At 35.2% G+C, this 15,764-nt stretch overlaps 1 protein-coding gene and 1 long non-coding RNA gene across 2 annotated transcripts in view; one reads left to right on the top strand and one right to left on the bottom strand.

The window, feature by feature from the left end:
- LOC144972041 (uncharacterized) overlaps positions 1–15,764 on the bottom strand; it is a 509,884-nt gene that overhangs the window by 371,674 nt on the left and 122,446 nt on the right. The window lies entirely within an intron of this gene.
- LOC144970847 (chromosome-associated kinesin KIF4A-like) overlaps positions 2,342–15,764 on the top strand; it is a 38,944-nt gene continuing 25,521 nt past the window's right edge. The window contains exons 1-12 of the mRNA XM_078910941.1: positions 2,342–2,444; positions 4,175–4,435; positions 5,989–6,182; positions 6,608–6,697; positions 8,844–9,010; positions 9,227–9,321; positions 10,095–10,205; positions 12,049–12,224; positions 12,676–12,728; positions 13,282–13,509; positions 14,736–14,850; positions 15,181–15,243. Of these exons, the coding sequence (XP_078767067.1) occupies positions 4,198–4,435; positions 5,989–6,182; positions 6,608–6,697; positions 8,844–9,010; positions 9,227–9,321; positions 10,095–10,205; positions 12,049–12,224; positions 12,676–12,728; positions 13,282–13,509; positions 14,736–14,850; positions 15,181–15,243 (1,530 nt within the window). The 5' untranslated portion in view covers positions 2,342–2,444; positions 4,175–4,197. The remainder of the gene's footprint in view (positions 2,445–4,174; positions 4,436–5,988; positions 6,183–6,607; positions 6,698–8,843; positions 9,011–9,226; positions 9,322–10,094; positions 10,206–12,048; positions 12,225–12,675; positions 12,729–13,281; positions 13,510–14,735; positions 14,851–15,180; positions 15,244–15,764) is intronic.

The following is a 15,764-nucleotide window of genomic DNA, read 5'->3' as shown; positions in this document are numbered from 1 at the left end:
TTGGATAGGACACTAGTCTATCTTGAAGTACTTTCCTCCAGATCGAACAGACCCAACTACTGAATCACTGATGGGTAGTCTGGAGCTTCAAATAAAAATCTCGACTTCACCCAGGATCGAACGAACTCGGTCCCCTTGATCGAGTGCGAAGCGAGTGTTCTACCAACTGAGTTATTGGGACCACCAGGTGGTAATGAGCTTGAATATCCTACCATGGTGATTGAGGTCTCACTTCGGCACAAGTTTGTGACCATGGCAATTCTTTATATATATATATATATATATATATATATATATATATATATATATATATATATATATATATATATATATATATATATATTCGCTCTTGCACTCCTCATCAGAGTTACAACATTATAATTTGATAACAATTTGGTCTACGCACTGCCCACAGAGGGGGTAAATACTCTTCTAGTGTATCAGATGGAAAGGAGGGGGGGGGGGGGAAGGGCTTTGGTCACGCTGCTTTAATAGAAGGGGGAAGGAGGTTGCGCAATTTGACTAAAGAAGGGGGTGGGGGGGGGGGGGGGGCAATTTGACCAATCAATATATAAAAAGGGGTGGGGTGGATGTGCATTTTGGGCATTTTCTAATTTAGGTGAGGGGTGATGTGATGTGGAAAATGATGATGAGTAATCTCGCGGGGATTCCCTTTAATTCAGAAAAGTGAGTGGAGCAGGCACTTATGTTGGTAACAACAAGATATGAAGTGAGTAGAAAAGTGCCAGAAGACAATAGAGAATAAAATTTTTTTTCGCGGCGGTGGTGGGGTTTGAACCTGCGACCTTATTGGTACGACAACTCCGCCTGGCAGGTGAGAGCGTGGCTCTACCGTGTGAGCTATCCACGAACAAAATATTCGTTTCAAACCCAAAGTCATTTCTAGATCCCTCTCTCACCCACTTCTTGAGATCGCCGATTCGTTCGCCATCATCGCGAAGTAATTTTGACCAGCAGTTAAGCTTAATAGCCAATATTCTCATCACAAACATATAACATAGAAACGATTGAGACATTGAGTATGCTCCGGTGTATGGGTGGAATTTTTAATTCAGAAAAGTGAGTGGAGCAGGCACTTATGTTGGTAACAACAAGATATGAAGTGAGTAGAAAAGTGCCAGAAGACAATAGAGAATAAAAAATTTTTTCGCGGCGGTGGTGGGGTTTGAACCTGCGACCTTATTGGTACGACAACTCCGCCTGGCAGGTGAGAGCGTGGCTCTACCGTGTGAGCTATCCACGAACAAAATATTCGTTTCAAACCCAAAGTCATTTCTAGATCCCTCTCTCACCCACTTCTTGAGATCGCCGATTCGTTCGCCATCATCGCGAAGTAATTTTGACCAGCAGTTAAGCTTAATAGCCAATATTCTCATCACAAACATATAACATAGAAACGATTGAGACATTGAGTATGCTCCGGTGTATGGGGTGAATTTTTAATTCAGAAAAGTGAGTGGAGCAGGCACTTATGTTGGTAACAACAAGATATGAAGTGAGTAGAAAAGTGCCAGAAGACAATAGAGAATAAAAAAATTTTTCGCGGCGGTGGTGGGGTTTGAACCTGCGACCTTATTGGTACGACAACTCCGCCTGGCAGGTGAGAGCGTGGCTCTACCGTGTGAGCTATCCACGAACAAAATATTCGTTTCAAACCCAAAGTCATTTCTAGATCCCTCTCTCACCCACTTCTTGAGATCGCCGATTCGTTCGCCATCATCGCGAAGTAATTTTGACCAGCAGTTAAGCTTAATAGCCAATATTCTCATCACAAACATATAACATAGAAACGATTCCCTTTAAGTAACATCGTCATTGATGATTCTGACGGCGACATACCTACGTACTTTGCTATTTTATTTCGATAGCACTTCTACGGTTTTTGGTGGCTTTCTTTTCTTTTCTTTTTTTTTTTTTTTTCTTTTTGGTGAATTTTCAACGGCTGAAATTTAATTGTAGGAAAGGGGTGCCGGGGAGATGCGCAAAATCGGTTTTTATAAACAAAATTAGCGTTAATATGTTGGTAAAATAAGTGAAATTAAGAACTTAGAAAAAAAAAAAGAATGCAAAAAAAAAAAGAAAAAAAAAAAAGAAAAAAAAAGCCAAAACACCAAACCCAATTTTTGCAATGTGAAATGGAATTTTTTGAAAATTTGCATTATAAGCGACAAATTGGCAATCATTTCCCTGCGAACTTTTTTTTTGTAAAGAAAACTTAAAACTGTAGTAGTCTATTTATTCATTCCAATGCAAAAGAGGGGCAGTGCCAGTCAAAGGTCAAATCCTAAAACTCTGATTGGTTACTTTACAAAAAAAGTCCAAAACAAATCTGCGGGAACATTCGAATGTCTACGGAGTGTTCTTTTTTTTCTCTCCACAGATTCCATAATTTATCGTATTTTATTTGTTCATATTACTGTAAGGTAAGTAAATTTGCTCTCACTGATCTTATTAATGTTGTTTTATTTGACATTTTCCAATGTTTGGAACTGGCAGAATAATTAAACCACTTAAAAGTTGTATATTTGCAGGCGTAGGTAGAAAAGGAGGCAACGACTGTTCTGTCTGGCTGTTACTGTTACATCCATCTGTGACTTATTATTATTATTATGTGACTGATGAATGTTGAATGATAATCGAATTTGGACATGGGGGAAAGAGCAGGTGGACAGTGGTTGTAGGGATGGTATGATGTAATTGATAAGAAAAACAAACAATGAAACCAAAGGGAAGTATTTTAACAAGACTGACAGTACTGTGTACGGTACTGTACTTAGTTACTGACAGAGCTCACCACACATGCCACATTAAATTACATACCTTTGCCCTTACCGAGGTGGGTGGGAGTGACTATTCTCATCCTGGCCCTGGATGAGAATAGAGTATATCTGGTGGCACCTTCTCACTATTCTCACAACCCTAACTCCTGCCCTTCCTCGCTACTCTCACCCAATCATCATCTCTCACCACGCAGGCCTTTGGACTGACATGACGACATAATAAGGAGAGGAACATATACTCAACTCAACGAACACATTGGGAACAGGGACACCCCCCCCCCCCCACCCTTTTTTTTTCCATTGACTTCAGTAAAGTACCTCTTATCGAACCAACTAATCTGAGAGCCAAACTCATTTTCATTTAACCAGTAGTATAGGCAAACTCACTTTTTAAATGTTCCTATTTTCTACTGACACTGAGACTTACAGTTGAACTTCAAAAAAAAAACAAAGTCTGCTGTCAGCATTCAATTCAATTGACAAGAAATGGAGGATAGAAGAAGAATGGAGAGTACCTCAGGCCTCACCCCACCATGTGTTAGGGGTGGGGCAGGGAGTGTCATTCAATATTAGAATTAGACGTGCATGCAGAGCTCTGCCCTAGGTAGGGAGAGAAATAAACTGCTGATGATGGGGGGTAGGAGGGAGGGGGTGACCCACAACAAACAACTGAGGTGTTGGGCGTAGGGGAAACCATGAACTAAAATGCCACCACCCAGTTTTTCTCTGTCACATTTAAGATAAGAAAACCTGGTTGAGACAAGTTATTTAGCACAACAAGTGAATTGTTTGTATTCAACCAGCTCTCTGTAAGTGATAAATAGCATGTCAATTTCGTTTTCAATTGTGTGGTCTTGTTATCAGAGGTGTTTTGTTAAACACTGATCGAGAATTCTTAAGGCATTTCTGTGAGTGAATGTTCATGGGTTGTTTGTATAGACACGGCAAGGTTTTGATCTTCTCTCCTTCACTTTTGTTTTTTTTTAGGTACTGATACTGGCATTCACAAATTTAAAAACATCTATGAGTGTGGATGATGGTCCCAATGATTTATGGTGTTGTGGTGGTTGACGACCAAGTTGAACATTAATCGTTTTCTGTTTTCTACGTCCACCCCTCGACCATGTCTATTTGTTTTAAGAATAGAAATATTGTTTACAAATGACACCCTGAACATATAAAGCACAGATAAAATGGCAGTAGTGCGAAATCTCATGTCTCATGTAATGACAAATGGTTCTTTTCCTTTTATTTTGTAAAATAAAGCTCATGATATAATTTTATTCTGATAAGACTCTTACAATACTAGGCTTAAAAATGTTTTCTGTCATGACTAAATGTAAAACTTTTTCATTCCTCTCTCTCCCTAACAGATCAGCATTACTTATGAATTGTAATGGCTGAAGAAAAGAATAAAACTATTCCAGTGAAAGTAGCTCTTCGAATCCGACCTTTGATTCAACAAGAGCTTGATGATGGTTGTCAGTCATGTATTCGCACTGTGTCTGGAGAGTCTCAAGTTATTTTAGGCCAAGACAGAGCATTTACTTATGATTATGTTTTTGGTCAGAATGATGCTCAACCTACAATTTATGAAAAAATTTCAAAAGAACTCATTGAAAGTGTTTTCAAAGGTAAGTTTGGAATAATTTATATATGATAGATATTTTTTTTCAAGCCATATTTTATATACTATCTTCTCTGTATATATTTATTAATTAATTTTTTTGTAGTCCTTCAGAGCCATTGGGTCCATGGAGCCGGAGTTTATCCTGGTTTCTATAGCGTGAAACGGACAATAGCAATTGCTTGCTATCCTATAGTGTGAAGCGAGTGCTCTACCAACGAGCTATCGGGACACCCTCTTCTCTATATCCTTCAACTGCTGGAAATCTGTAAAGAGAAATGCTAAAAACCCTAGTTAACCCAGTACTGTTCAATTTGGGATCCTCATCATAAAAACAAAAACAAATTGATAAATTTTAAATATAAAGCAGAATGCAATGAGATATGTCACAAATATGGTTAATTCTGATGTTGGGAAAAATAAAAAGTGCGTCATGAATTGACCTTCCACCTCTACTGGTCAATGAATCTTGGTATAACATTGAAAACAAATAGAATAAAGATAATACAGAAGTCAGTGTGGGACCCCTATACAAAAAATGACATAGACAATATTGAAAAAGTACATATACAAAGAGCATCTGCAAGATTCGCAACCGGGTGCAAATCCAGAGACCGACCCGGGTTGTGTGACGTCCTCCTTCCAGTCACTTGAATGGAAACCATTGAAGAACTGGCACAAGCTATCCCGTATTGTTACCTTACACAAAACCATCAACGACTCAAACTCTCCCATCATCATCCCAAACTACATAAAAAGAAAATCAGATAGTTACGCTACATGTAGATACAATGCATCACAATACATACAACCATTTACAAGAACAGACACACACAAACACTGGACATTACGAATGTTGAATTCTTGGAAACTTTCATAACAGTGTTGGATGCATTTGCTTGTCAAAGTAATCTGTGACTGTTCCCTGTTTTGATTGGACTGTAATAGAACATTTGCAGTGATGGGCCTGTGGGGCCTTTTACAATTGCAAGCTATTGAAGATTGAAGAACAGTGATATTCATTCTCACTGAGATAGTTTATTATTTGAAAAAGAAGAAGAGTTCTACGAAGTGATGAATTTTTAAGTTGTAAACGGGTGAATTCTCCTAACAGTAGATAGGATTTTTAAAATGCTCTTTGTGATATTAACAACAGATGATGTTTTATGTATAATATTTTGGAGACCTTTATTGATTTCTTTCTTTACCCCACCCTGTGTCTTCAACACTTACTCAGCACTTTCACTCTCACTGATTAAACCTAGATTTTTTTAATCTGATTATTTATCCAAAAATTTCAGAGGATAATTTGAGAAAATGACTTTTTCAGTGGATTGACTTCTAAAATTTTATGTGTGATTATTCTGGAGCTTTTTGCATTCATGAATTTATGTAAAATGGCTTTGAATTTCTATATTATTGGGTTTTTTCCCATGTGAAAAGATTTGTCTTATTTTTGTTTTAGACGGTTTATCTTTGATTTGTAGTCAATTATTTGCCAAGAACATTCCCACATTTTCAAATGGTTACTACTATATGAATATGTACTTTTCATTGCAGGTATTAATGCAACAATTCTTGCCTATGGTCAAACTGGCAGTGGAAAAACATTTACTATGGGTGGATGTTATGAGTCATCACTATCAGGAGACGAGTCTGAGATGGGCATCATTCCTCGAGTCTTGAATGACATTTTTGATGGTGTAGAAGAGCGACAGAATACTGAATTTCTTATCCGAGTTTCATACATGGAGGTGAGTTACGGGCTATCAAAATATACTCATTTCATTCTCTCAACTTCTCAATGAAAGGAAGCTAAACAAGTCTCTTTTTTTTCCCCTCATTTTCAAAGGTAAAATTAGAATGGGTAATTGATTTAAATTCAATGGCCACTTTCTTATTTATTTTAAACTATAGAATGCAGCACTGTTCACAAGACATTATATATATTATCTGTAGAAGTGCTCTAAGTAAAATTATTTGGGTTACTGGATTTTACAGAGGCTTTTATTTTTATATCAATTTTGTAATTTTGCTTACATGAAAAACAAGAAATTGTGTTGAGGCTACAGACCTTGGTCAATCAGGGTCTCACCTTTAACAATATAAGATATGGCAAGTTTATGTTATTTATCCATTTGCTGCTTCTTTTTTTTTTTTACTTCAAATTTATCCCCAGATTTACAATGAGGAAGTGTTTGATTTGCTATGTGCTCCCAACCAGCGGGATTCATTATCTATAAAAGAGGAGGCAAATGGAGGAATCAAAGTATGGTGCAGGAATTTTTTATGTTATGTCGTGGTTTAAGTTTCCTTGTTGTTTTATTTTGTTTCGGTTTCTTTTATTTAGTCATTATATAGATCACTGAAAATCTTTGTCGTTATTTATTCCCAGTTTAGTGTTTTTGATATGCTACACATCGTTTGTTGTCCTCGGGTATTAGCATTGAACAAAATATTGGACATTTTTTCTCTTTTTTTTTTGTCACCATGCTCTTTTTTTTTTTTTTTTTCCATCTTTATTCCTTCTGCCCTTTAAAAAGAAAAGTTATTTGAAATTGCTGTTGCAAAAGGCCCTAAGAGAGTACCTTTTGGCAAACAATTCATAAAATTTTGCAGTTCAAAGTTTTGATGAAGAAATAATGGTATTAGGTCTGTAAGTTCTCAGTTAATTTGTTAAATTCAAATATTAAAAAAGGGAAAGAAAGAAGAAATGAAGAAAGACATAATTCGTGAAATCGAATGAACGTAACATAATTGGGAATGTTCCAGAGCGCTACACATAGCTCATGGGTCCTAAATACAGTAGATATATTGCTAAGTTTAAGTGACCCTTTTTAGAATTGTCGTTTCTGAACACATCCCTTTGTATTTTCACTCAGCCTTCTTGAAATTATTTTTTTGCTCTCCAACCTGTTGTGATCCCAAAGGGATTTATGTTGTAGAGCGAAGTAGTTTGGTCGTTTATTATCCAATCTAAAGTGTGACCTTTTTTGTGAGTGGAAGAAATAATGATTTGAAGACTCAGAAGTTGAACGAGGTTCTGTATATTCATTGTTGACTTTTATTTCTTTCACTTTTGAATCTTGGTCTGACAATGATTGTTTTTTTATACACATTTTCAAATCGAAAGAACTAGAACTAAAACATCTCTATTGCCTCATGTTATTATAAACAAACTGGTTGACCTTTTCTTCACTGATTGCTTGCCTAATCATAAGAAACGATAGTGGTGAGGAATTAATTTTTGCACAAATTAGTTTTCTGTCAGTGTTTCAATTTTGCATTCATGCTGGTCACTGTTGACTTCGATTCCTATATTTTCCGTCTTTGGATTTTACACGGGACTGCTGATAAATTTTCTCAATGAATAAACTTACATCTCCATAGTGTATAAAAAATTTGTTTTAAATCTTATTTATTTCATTTTTAGTTTGTCTCATGTTAATGACCTTTATTTAACTTTGATACATTATTTTATTAAGCGTTTAAATATGCTCACACAATGTATGAAGTGCTGGGTTTGTGGCTCAACGTTCCGAGCTGTCGAGCATCGATAAAGATGTGAGGACTAAATTAAATTGGTCGCTGCTGGAAAAATGATTGCTGTTTAGTTAGCTTTAAAGTATGGACATAAGGTTGTGATAAGATTTTAGGAGTGCTTGTACTTAATTGTTTGGAAAGCCTAAGCCTCTACTAATGCTATAGCTGGAATAATCTCAGCCCAATCAGTAGAAACAGTTTTAAGCATTTTTTGTTCTTTTATTTTATAAAGTCATATAGATAACTTGCTTATTTGGTATTTATTCTACTTCTACAAGGCACCTAAGTAATAGTAATACATTGTCTCTTATCTTTTCCTTTCTTATACTACACTCATTTCTTTTAAAATTCATGTCTGTAGCAGAGCTGCCAACCTACCTCAAAAAATGCGGAATTGTACGCATTTTCAGCGATTGTACGCTTGTACGCATTTCCCCCAAGATTGTACCCATTTTCAGTGTACAGAGTCACTTCAGTTTTCTTTAGTGTAATAACCCAGATGCTCGTATCGCTGTTATCTTAAGCTTGCTGGATCGTTCAAATTTGTACCCGATACCAATTCATTGTCATGAAATCGAATATTCATCATTAGCCCGGAAGTCCGTTTCAAGCTTTTACTTTTAGGCCTAGTTTCTTTGTTCAGAGTCATTCTCTTGGCGGGTGGCAGATTTTTTATTGTTTCGGCAATTGAGCTTGTGCGGTGTGACTTTTTGTAAGTATACTTTCCTCTTACTTTCACAATGGTTACTTTCCGTCGATTTCAGGATTGTACCCATTTTCATGAAATCTCCCCCATTTGAAATTTCCTGTCAATTTTTGTACAGCTCATTTACATGTCTATGGGATGTTTTGTATACTGTTTTTTATTTCAGATTTCTGGTTTAAAAGAAGTTCAAGTCCATGGACTCAAAGAGACAATGGGTTTGCTGAGCTCTGGATCTGTAGGTCGCACAACAGGTGCGACGGCCATGAACTCTACCTCCAGTCGATCTCATGCTGTTTTTACATTGCATATGGAGCAGAGGAGTAAAACGGACAAGTAAGTATTGGGTATTACCTTTAATACTGTCCTTTTTTTTGTAACTCAATGACGATATCTTCTGACCACAATATTCCTTGCATTTTGTCAACCATAGCATTGCAACATGTTACATTTCTTATAATTTTTTGTGCTTTTATACATGATTCCTCAAAAAAGTATAACGTGATTGTGATTTAAAAGCACTGGTAATTTCATTCATTTTTTTTTTATCAGGAATGATGTTTGCACAATGAAATTTCAACTAGTTGACTTAGCAGGTTCAGAACGTTGCAAAAGGACTGGTGCAGAAGGAGATCGTTTCAAAGAAGGTAATATTATTAGCACATGTTACCACAGACATGTAACCATCCCACATTTTGAAGGATTATCATATGAAACTTTTTTTTTTCAATCTTGCAAGAATGATGCTTCTTAACCTGTCCCAAGTCAAACAACATAGCTGTTTTATTATTTTAGCTGGTGACAAATCACAGATTTTCTCCGACATTCTTACTTGACTGAGAATCAATAACTGTATGTGGACAATTTTTATTCTTTTAGTATTCAGAGACCAGATTTATACTGAGACTGTTCTACGGTTGACTCATTGATAAATAATTGAATTGAAATCTTTTCTATGCACTGACACTTAAATAGAACCTGCAAGACATTTAGGGGATCAGTTTGCACTATCACAATTACATTTTAATCTATGTGTATTTATTTCATGGTTTACTGTTGACTACTTACTACTACTAAAAAAAGGGTGTTATCACATCTTTAAAATTTGAAAGGACTAATCAAAATAAACTAAAGAAAAAAGAAGCCAATTAACATTTTTTACTTTTAATTAATTTCTGAATTTTAGTCATCTATTTTTTCTACTTCCAGGTCTTTACCATGCATAATGTTTTTAAATTTCTTGAATTTATGAGGCTATGTACTGATTTACAAGACTCACACTTTCATTGATACTTTCATAATCAGATACTTATGTAACCTGTACAAATTCTACAGAGAATTGGCAAACATATTTTAATAAAACATGTGACTCATAAGAACATTTCTTCTTCTTCTGTAACGTGAACCCTTGTTTCTTTAGGAGTGAATATCAACAAGGGACTCTTGGTACTGGGCAATGTAATCAGTGCCTTGGGGAAGAAGCAGTCACACATACCTTACAGAGATGCAAAGTTGACTAGAATTTTACAAGGTACTGTTTTAAGATATTGCTTGAAATGCGTTTTTCTCTTCTTTTTTTTTCCCATTTACATTTTCCACATATACCATTTTCATTTTGTATTGTATGGTCGACCTCTGTGTGATGACCACCTTTTATTTTTCTGATTAAATATGGTCGGTCTATAACCAACTGCCCAAAAAAGTGATTTTCAAGGCATATTTGACTCTGCGGTTTATGTGAAATAATGGCCCTGCCTAAAGTATAGCCAAGGTCATTTTGATGTGTGTGTGTGTGTGTGGGGGGGGGGGGGGGGTGACGATAGCTCATTTAATACACTGGTTTACTCAAATGGATCTGGTTCAAATCTATTCAGAGCACAGCTAACTAATGTTTCACTCAACAGAAATGTGATGAACCCTAGCTCTATGGGTCAATCGCTTCGAGGGGCTACTCTTTAGCCAAATCTAGAACTCTGAACTTCGTGAATCCACAGGATAACAAATTTTGCATGTTTTAGAAATAGATTTCTTAATTTTAAGCTAAATTCTTTATGTCAATGTTTGCTCGTGTTCATGATTATAAATTAATGACCTGTGCAAGTTTTTATTCATGGCTGCCAATCCTACCGGAAATTGCGGGGGACTCCCGCATTTTCAGTTCAGTCTCCCGCACTCCCGCCCGTAACACAGATCTCCTGCATTATTGTGCAGTAGCCTGACTGTAGGCCCAGACCTAGAACCCATGTTAGCCTACCATGTGGGTCTTTTCGGTTCTTTCGGTAACGTACATGAAATTCCATTTTGTACACGGAAGTGAGTTTAAGTCGTTTGGTATTGTGGTAGATTCCTAATCGGAAAGGCTGATACCGAATCCGTTCTTTTTAGTGAAGCTAAATAGCTCTACACGGCTGATATCGATTGTAATTGAATTGTTCAGATACATTTATGTATCTCCCTGATTTTTTCTGAATCTCCCTGATTTTCTGACCAAAACTCCCTCTTAATAAGCTTGGTGGGTTGGCAGCTATGTTTATTTAATTTTTGTTTTCAGTTACAGTGAAAATTCTCTGCTATCTCCTTTACTATATTATGTTGTAATTTATCAAGGGAGATGCTGAAAGAAATAATGTCTTTCTATTTAGTTACCATGCTACTCATTCCAGTTTCAAATGTCATTTTCCAACTACGAGTTATGGTGATTCTTGAGACATTAACTCAACTTTTTATATATAGAGTTTGATTTTACTCCAACCTGATATCATTTCTTACCACTAATTACTAACATTGACATCATTGGTTTCATCAAATCTGGATTGGATTGCTGTTACTGCTGTCATGGTTACAAATGTAAGCCTTGCAGTTTAACCGGATACATAATTTGGAGACTTACAAATTTAATATTGCTTTTAAAAGGTTATGTGGTCTAGTGGTATGACACTCGCTTTTGGATCGGAAGGTCCTGGGTTCGAGCCTCGCGCTCCACGCATAGTTGAGTCCTTGGTTAAGGCTCTTTACTCACATTCAGGTGTAAAATGAGTACCTGGCTGTTAACAGCGTTGTCTTTGTCCGAAACATTGTAATATTGCCTAACATGCGTTATGTTCCGTCCTACATGTTAAATGTTGCTGGTGACCAGGGACCCCTGTAAAGCACTTTGAGCAAGTTTAGTGGATATTGCGCTATATAAAAGCTCAATTTTTAAAATTTTTAATGAAATATAATAATGGTGTCTTAGCAAGGAACAAATCAAAGCTACTATATATATTACGTCTTGGTTGATTTCCAAACTCTCTTTCAATTGGGAAATTCAAACGTTAGCTAATGTGTCATAAAGTCAGTATTTATTTCAACTCCCATTTTTTCCCCCCCATAAGATTCCCTTGGTGGTAATAGTCACACAGTAATGATTGCATGTGTCAGCCCTGCCGATACGAACATTGAAGAGACCCTTAATACTTTGAGGTATGCAGACAGAGCAAGGAAGATAAAGAACAAGCCTATCATTAACAGGGATCCACAAGCTGCTGAAATCATGAGACTCAAGTTGCAGGTGAGATTTATATGTGTAGTAATTATTGTATCTGGAAAATCTAAGGTTCAAGGGCGATATAACATTTTAAAGTTTGTTCATTTTCTTTTGTTTAACAAATTCAAGATGTCCTTATTTGTATGCATGATTAATGTGGAATAGCTATTCTGTGTTCAAATGTTTAAAGAAAGACTAGAATTTTGATAAGTTGGATTATCCGTTTTAGGCCCAGTTGATTCTTAAAGCAAATTATTATCAGTGATTCAAGTCGAATCTATAATATCAAGGATGGATAAAGAATGTAATCAGCTTATAGTGTTGTTTGGAAGCCGTTTTTCAGCTGTGTTCCTTTCTATTTATTAATTCTCAATTCAAGTCGAATCTATAATATCAAGGATAGATAAAAAATGTAATCAGCCTTATGGTGTAGCCGTTTTTCAGCAATGCTCCTTTCTATTTAAAATTTCTAAAGGTTCAACATCTCCAATGCCAGTTGTTAGGAGGTGTCAGTTCATCCACTTTAGAGTAAGTTTGTTACTTAATCTTGTGTGTTGTATTCATAATGCTGTAAATTCCAGGAATAAATATTTTATTTGGGTTATTTTTGTTTTTGTTTTTTAATTAATTTTTTTTTTTTGGTCTTGATTCATGTTTTTTTGTGTTTTTTGTTGTTGTCGTCGTATTTATTTATTTATTTATTTTTTTTTTTCAGTTTATTGAAATTTTTTCTTTTTGCTTAACTAATCTACAGGATTTATTTATATGTGAATTTGCATTGGCGTTTGTGTGTTTCTTTATATGGTGGTTGCAAAATATTAAAAAGTTTAAAATGAAACTTTGTTGTCTTAAATTTTGTCAGTAAAACAAAACATCTTCACTTTCCGAACCATTTTAAAGTGAAAGAAAAATTATATCTGTTTATAAATCAACTTTTGTTTTTATTTTTAATAGCGATATTTATAAAATTGGAGATTCCAATTTGTTGGAGTAACTGCAGGTTTTATGTTTATCGTTGTATGTTACAGATATAGGGTTATATTACAATGTTGTTTTTCTCATCTTTATATTCAATCAACAGAGCAAGCTCCTTGAGTAGTATTCCTTCTATTATAGACAATAATGCTGCTGAAGAAATGAGGAAACTTAGAGATGAGATTCGAAGGGTCAAGGAGGAACATCAGCAGAGCAAGGAAGAGAATTTGCGACTGACTCATGAGCTTCACCAAAGTTTGCAACAGCAGACTCTGATGATGGATAATGTGTTGAAAATGGAGGCAAAGATGGAGCGCTTGAAAGAAAATATTGGGTAAATTTTTGTGTTTGTTCTTTTATGCAATCTTTATTTTCAAGTAAGGGAAAAGTAAATGTGTGGGCAACAAAGTTATTAAAGAAGAAAAAAATGTAGCAAAGAATATTTCAGGTTTAAATTTTTTTTAATTACAACCTAAACAATATTAGATTTTGAAATCTATATAAAAAGGCAGGAAAGATATGATCACAAGTCTTCTATCGTATTTGTCCAAATTCTTTATGAATGGTAGAGAGATGTAATTTATCATATGACAAGAAGTGGAGAAAAAGTTTGATTGGCAAATTGAAACAAAAATGGAAATGCTTAATTAGGAGTGGTATATATTCAATAATAATAATAATACAAATGTGCTTTTATAGATTTATGTCTCAACAGAAATTAGTATATAGAAAAAAATTGGGCAATGGAAAAGTGAGAATGGCTAATACTTAAATGAGAATAGGTAACTAGGAACTTGAAATAGAAGGTATACTGGGAAATGCACTTATATTGTAATTGTGATCTGATAGATTTCATTAAGTTATACAGTAAGACAATTTCTCTCAGTGGATGTCATGAAACTGATCATGATTAAATAATCGATTTTATCATTATTTTGTTGCAGTTTATGGACAACATTGATTTTTTTTTTTTCTTCTTGAATTGACATTTTTTCCCCTTAAGTCATGAGTAAATTATAACTTGAGGCTTCGAAATCGGGGGAAAATATGCACATTTACACAGCTGTCTTCTACTGTTTGCCAATTCATTCTTTCATTTTCATTTATTACTCAAGCAGACATTATGATATCAAATTTCCTTTTCGTTCAGTGTAAGCCACCTTCTGGCATCCTTTTTGTAATATTCAAAGTTCACCACTGATGACTTAATTGGATACTTATTCATACTCGAAATAACAAATTGTTTGATGTGATAGATAAGATATTGATCTTTATATCAGCAATGGATTTGTAAAAGTAAGATAAGGTAAATGACATTAAAATGAAATATTTGGCTCATGAGGACAGTTTGACTAGAAAGTATCTATTCATTTACTCTGCTTTTTCTCTTTTCCTTCCTTTTTTTTCTTACTTTATTCTCTCTCTCTCTCTCTCTCTCTCTCTCTCTCTCTCTCTCTCTCTCTCTCTCTCTCTCTCTCTCTCTCTCTCTCTCTCTCTCTCTCTCTCTCTCTCTCGTGTATAGTCCATTATTCTCACTTTGGTCTTTATTTTCATTTTCAGCATTGATCATGAGTTGCTGAGTTCGAGCATGAATACAGATATTAATCCAAAAGTCAGAACAGAGTTGGACAAAATTCTCAAATTGGAGGAAACTATCAAAGAAGATGACGACGAGGTAAGCTTTTTCCTGCAAAACATTCTGGTGCTTAGCAACAATGTAAAGTTGGAGAAATGTCCTATGATACTTTTTGAAAAGTCATCTCACTAGTTTCTAGCTGTGCCTATCTCAGATTTGAGCAAATCTTAGGCATGATATTTAGCAAATCCATAATGATGCTCTATTTTTCCCTTCACTGATATTTAATTTTATGAGCTACTTATAGGTATTGAATTGAACATTTACCCAAAGATGAATAATTTATGTTGCAATGATAGAAATTCTGATAGGCTTCATTTGTAAATAGTATAAAATGTTTATTATATATCTGTTTGAATTATCCTCAAGGTTCTGACGTCTGATGCAAATAAGGACGATGATGGTGATGAAGATATGGATGACAACACAAGGGTGTGTTTATTTATTTACTTTTAATATCACAAGCATAATATATCAGTTCCCCTGTGCATTGGAAAGATTAATAAGATATTGATCTTATAATAGCAATAGAGGTACTTGCTAAATTGTTTCCATTCTCCCCCCGCCCCCCCTGAATTACTCGCTTTTCATCGTCTTCTTTGTGTGGGTATGTGGTCTTGTGGTATGACACTCCCTTTCAGATCGGAAGCTCTTGAGTTTGAGCCTCATCTAACACATAATTTAGCAATGACTATGAAAAATGTTTTTTTCTCTTTTTGAGGAAAATTTTCGTCTAAAATCAAAGCCCTATCTCCACTGAGTAAAAATGTTTTTGAATTTTGAAAATCCATTCATAAATAAACAAGTTATATAGTTTCAAAGGTGTCATTTATTTGGATGACCCGCAAAGAGGAAAAAAACGAGAAAATATGGGACGCTTTTTCGGCATTTTTTTTCGACCTTTGGTTGTATCTTGCGTAATAAATGGATTAAAAGATTGAAACTTGAAGAGC

This window comes from Berghia stephanieae, chromosome 4 (assembly GCF_034508935.2).
Source record: "Berghia stephanieae isolate SIO BIC M18660-M18661 chromosome 4, UCSD_Bste_1.3, whole genome shotgun sequence".
NCBI classification, from domain to species: Eukaryota; Metazoa; Mollusca; class Gastropoda; order Nudibranchia; family Aeolidiidae; genus Berghia; species Berghia stephanieae.
This window is presented reverse-complemented; position numbering and strand designations above follow the sequence as displayed.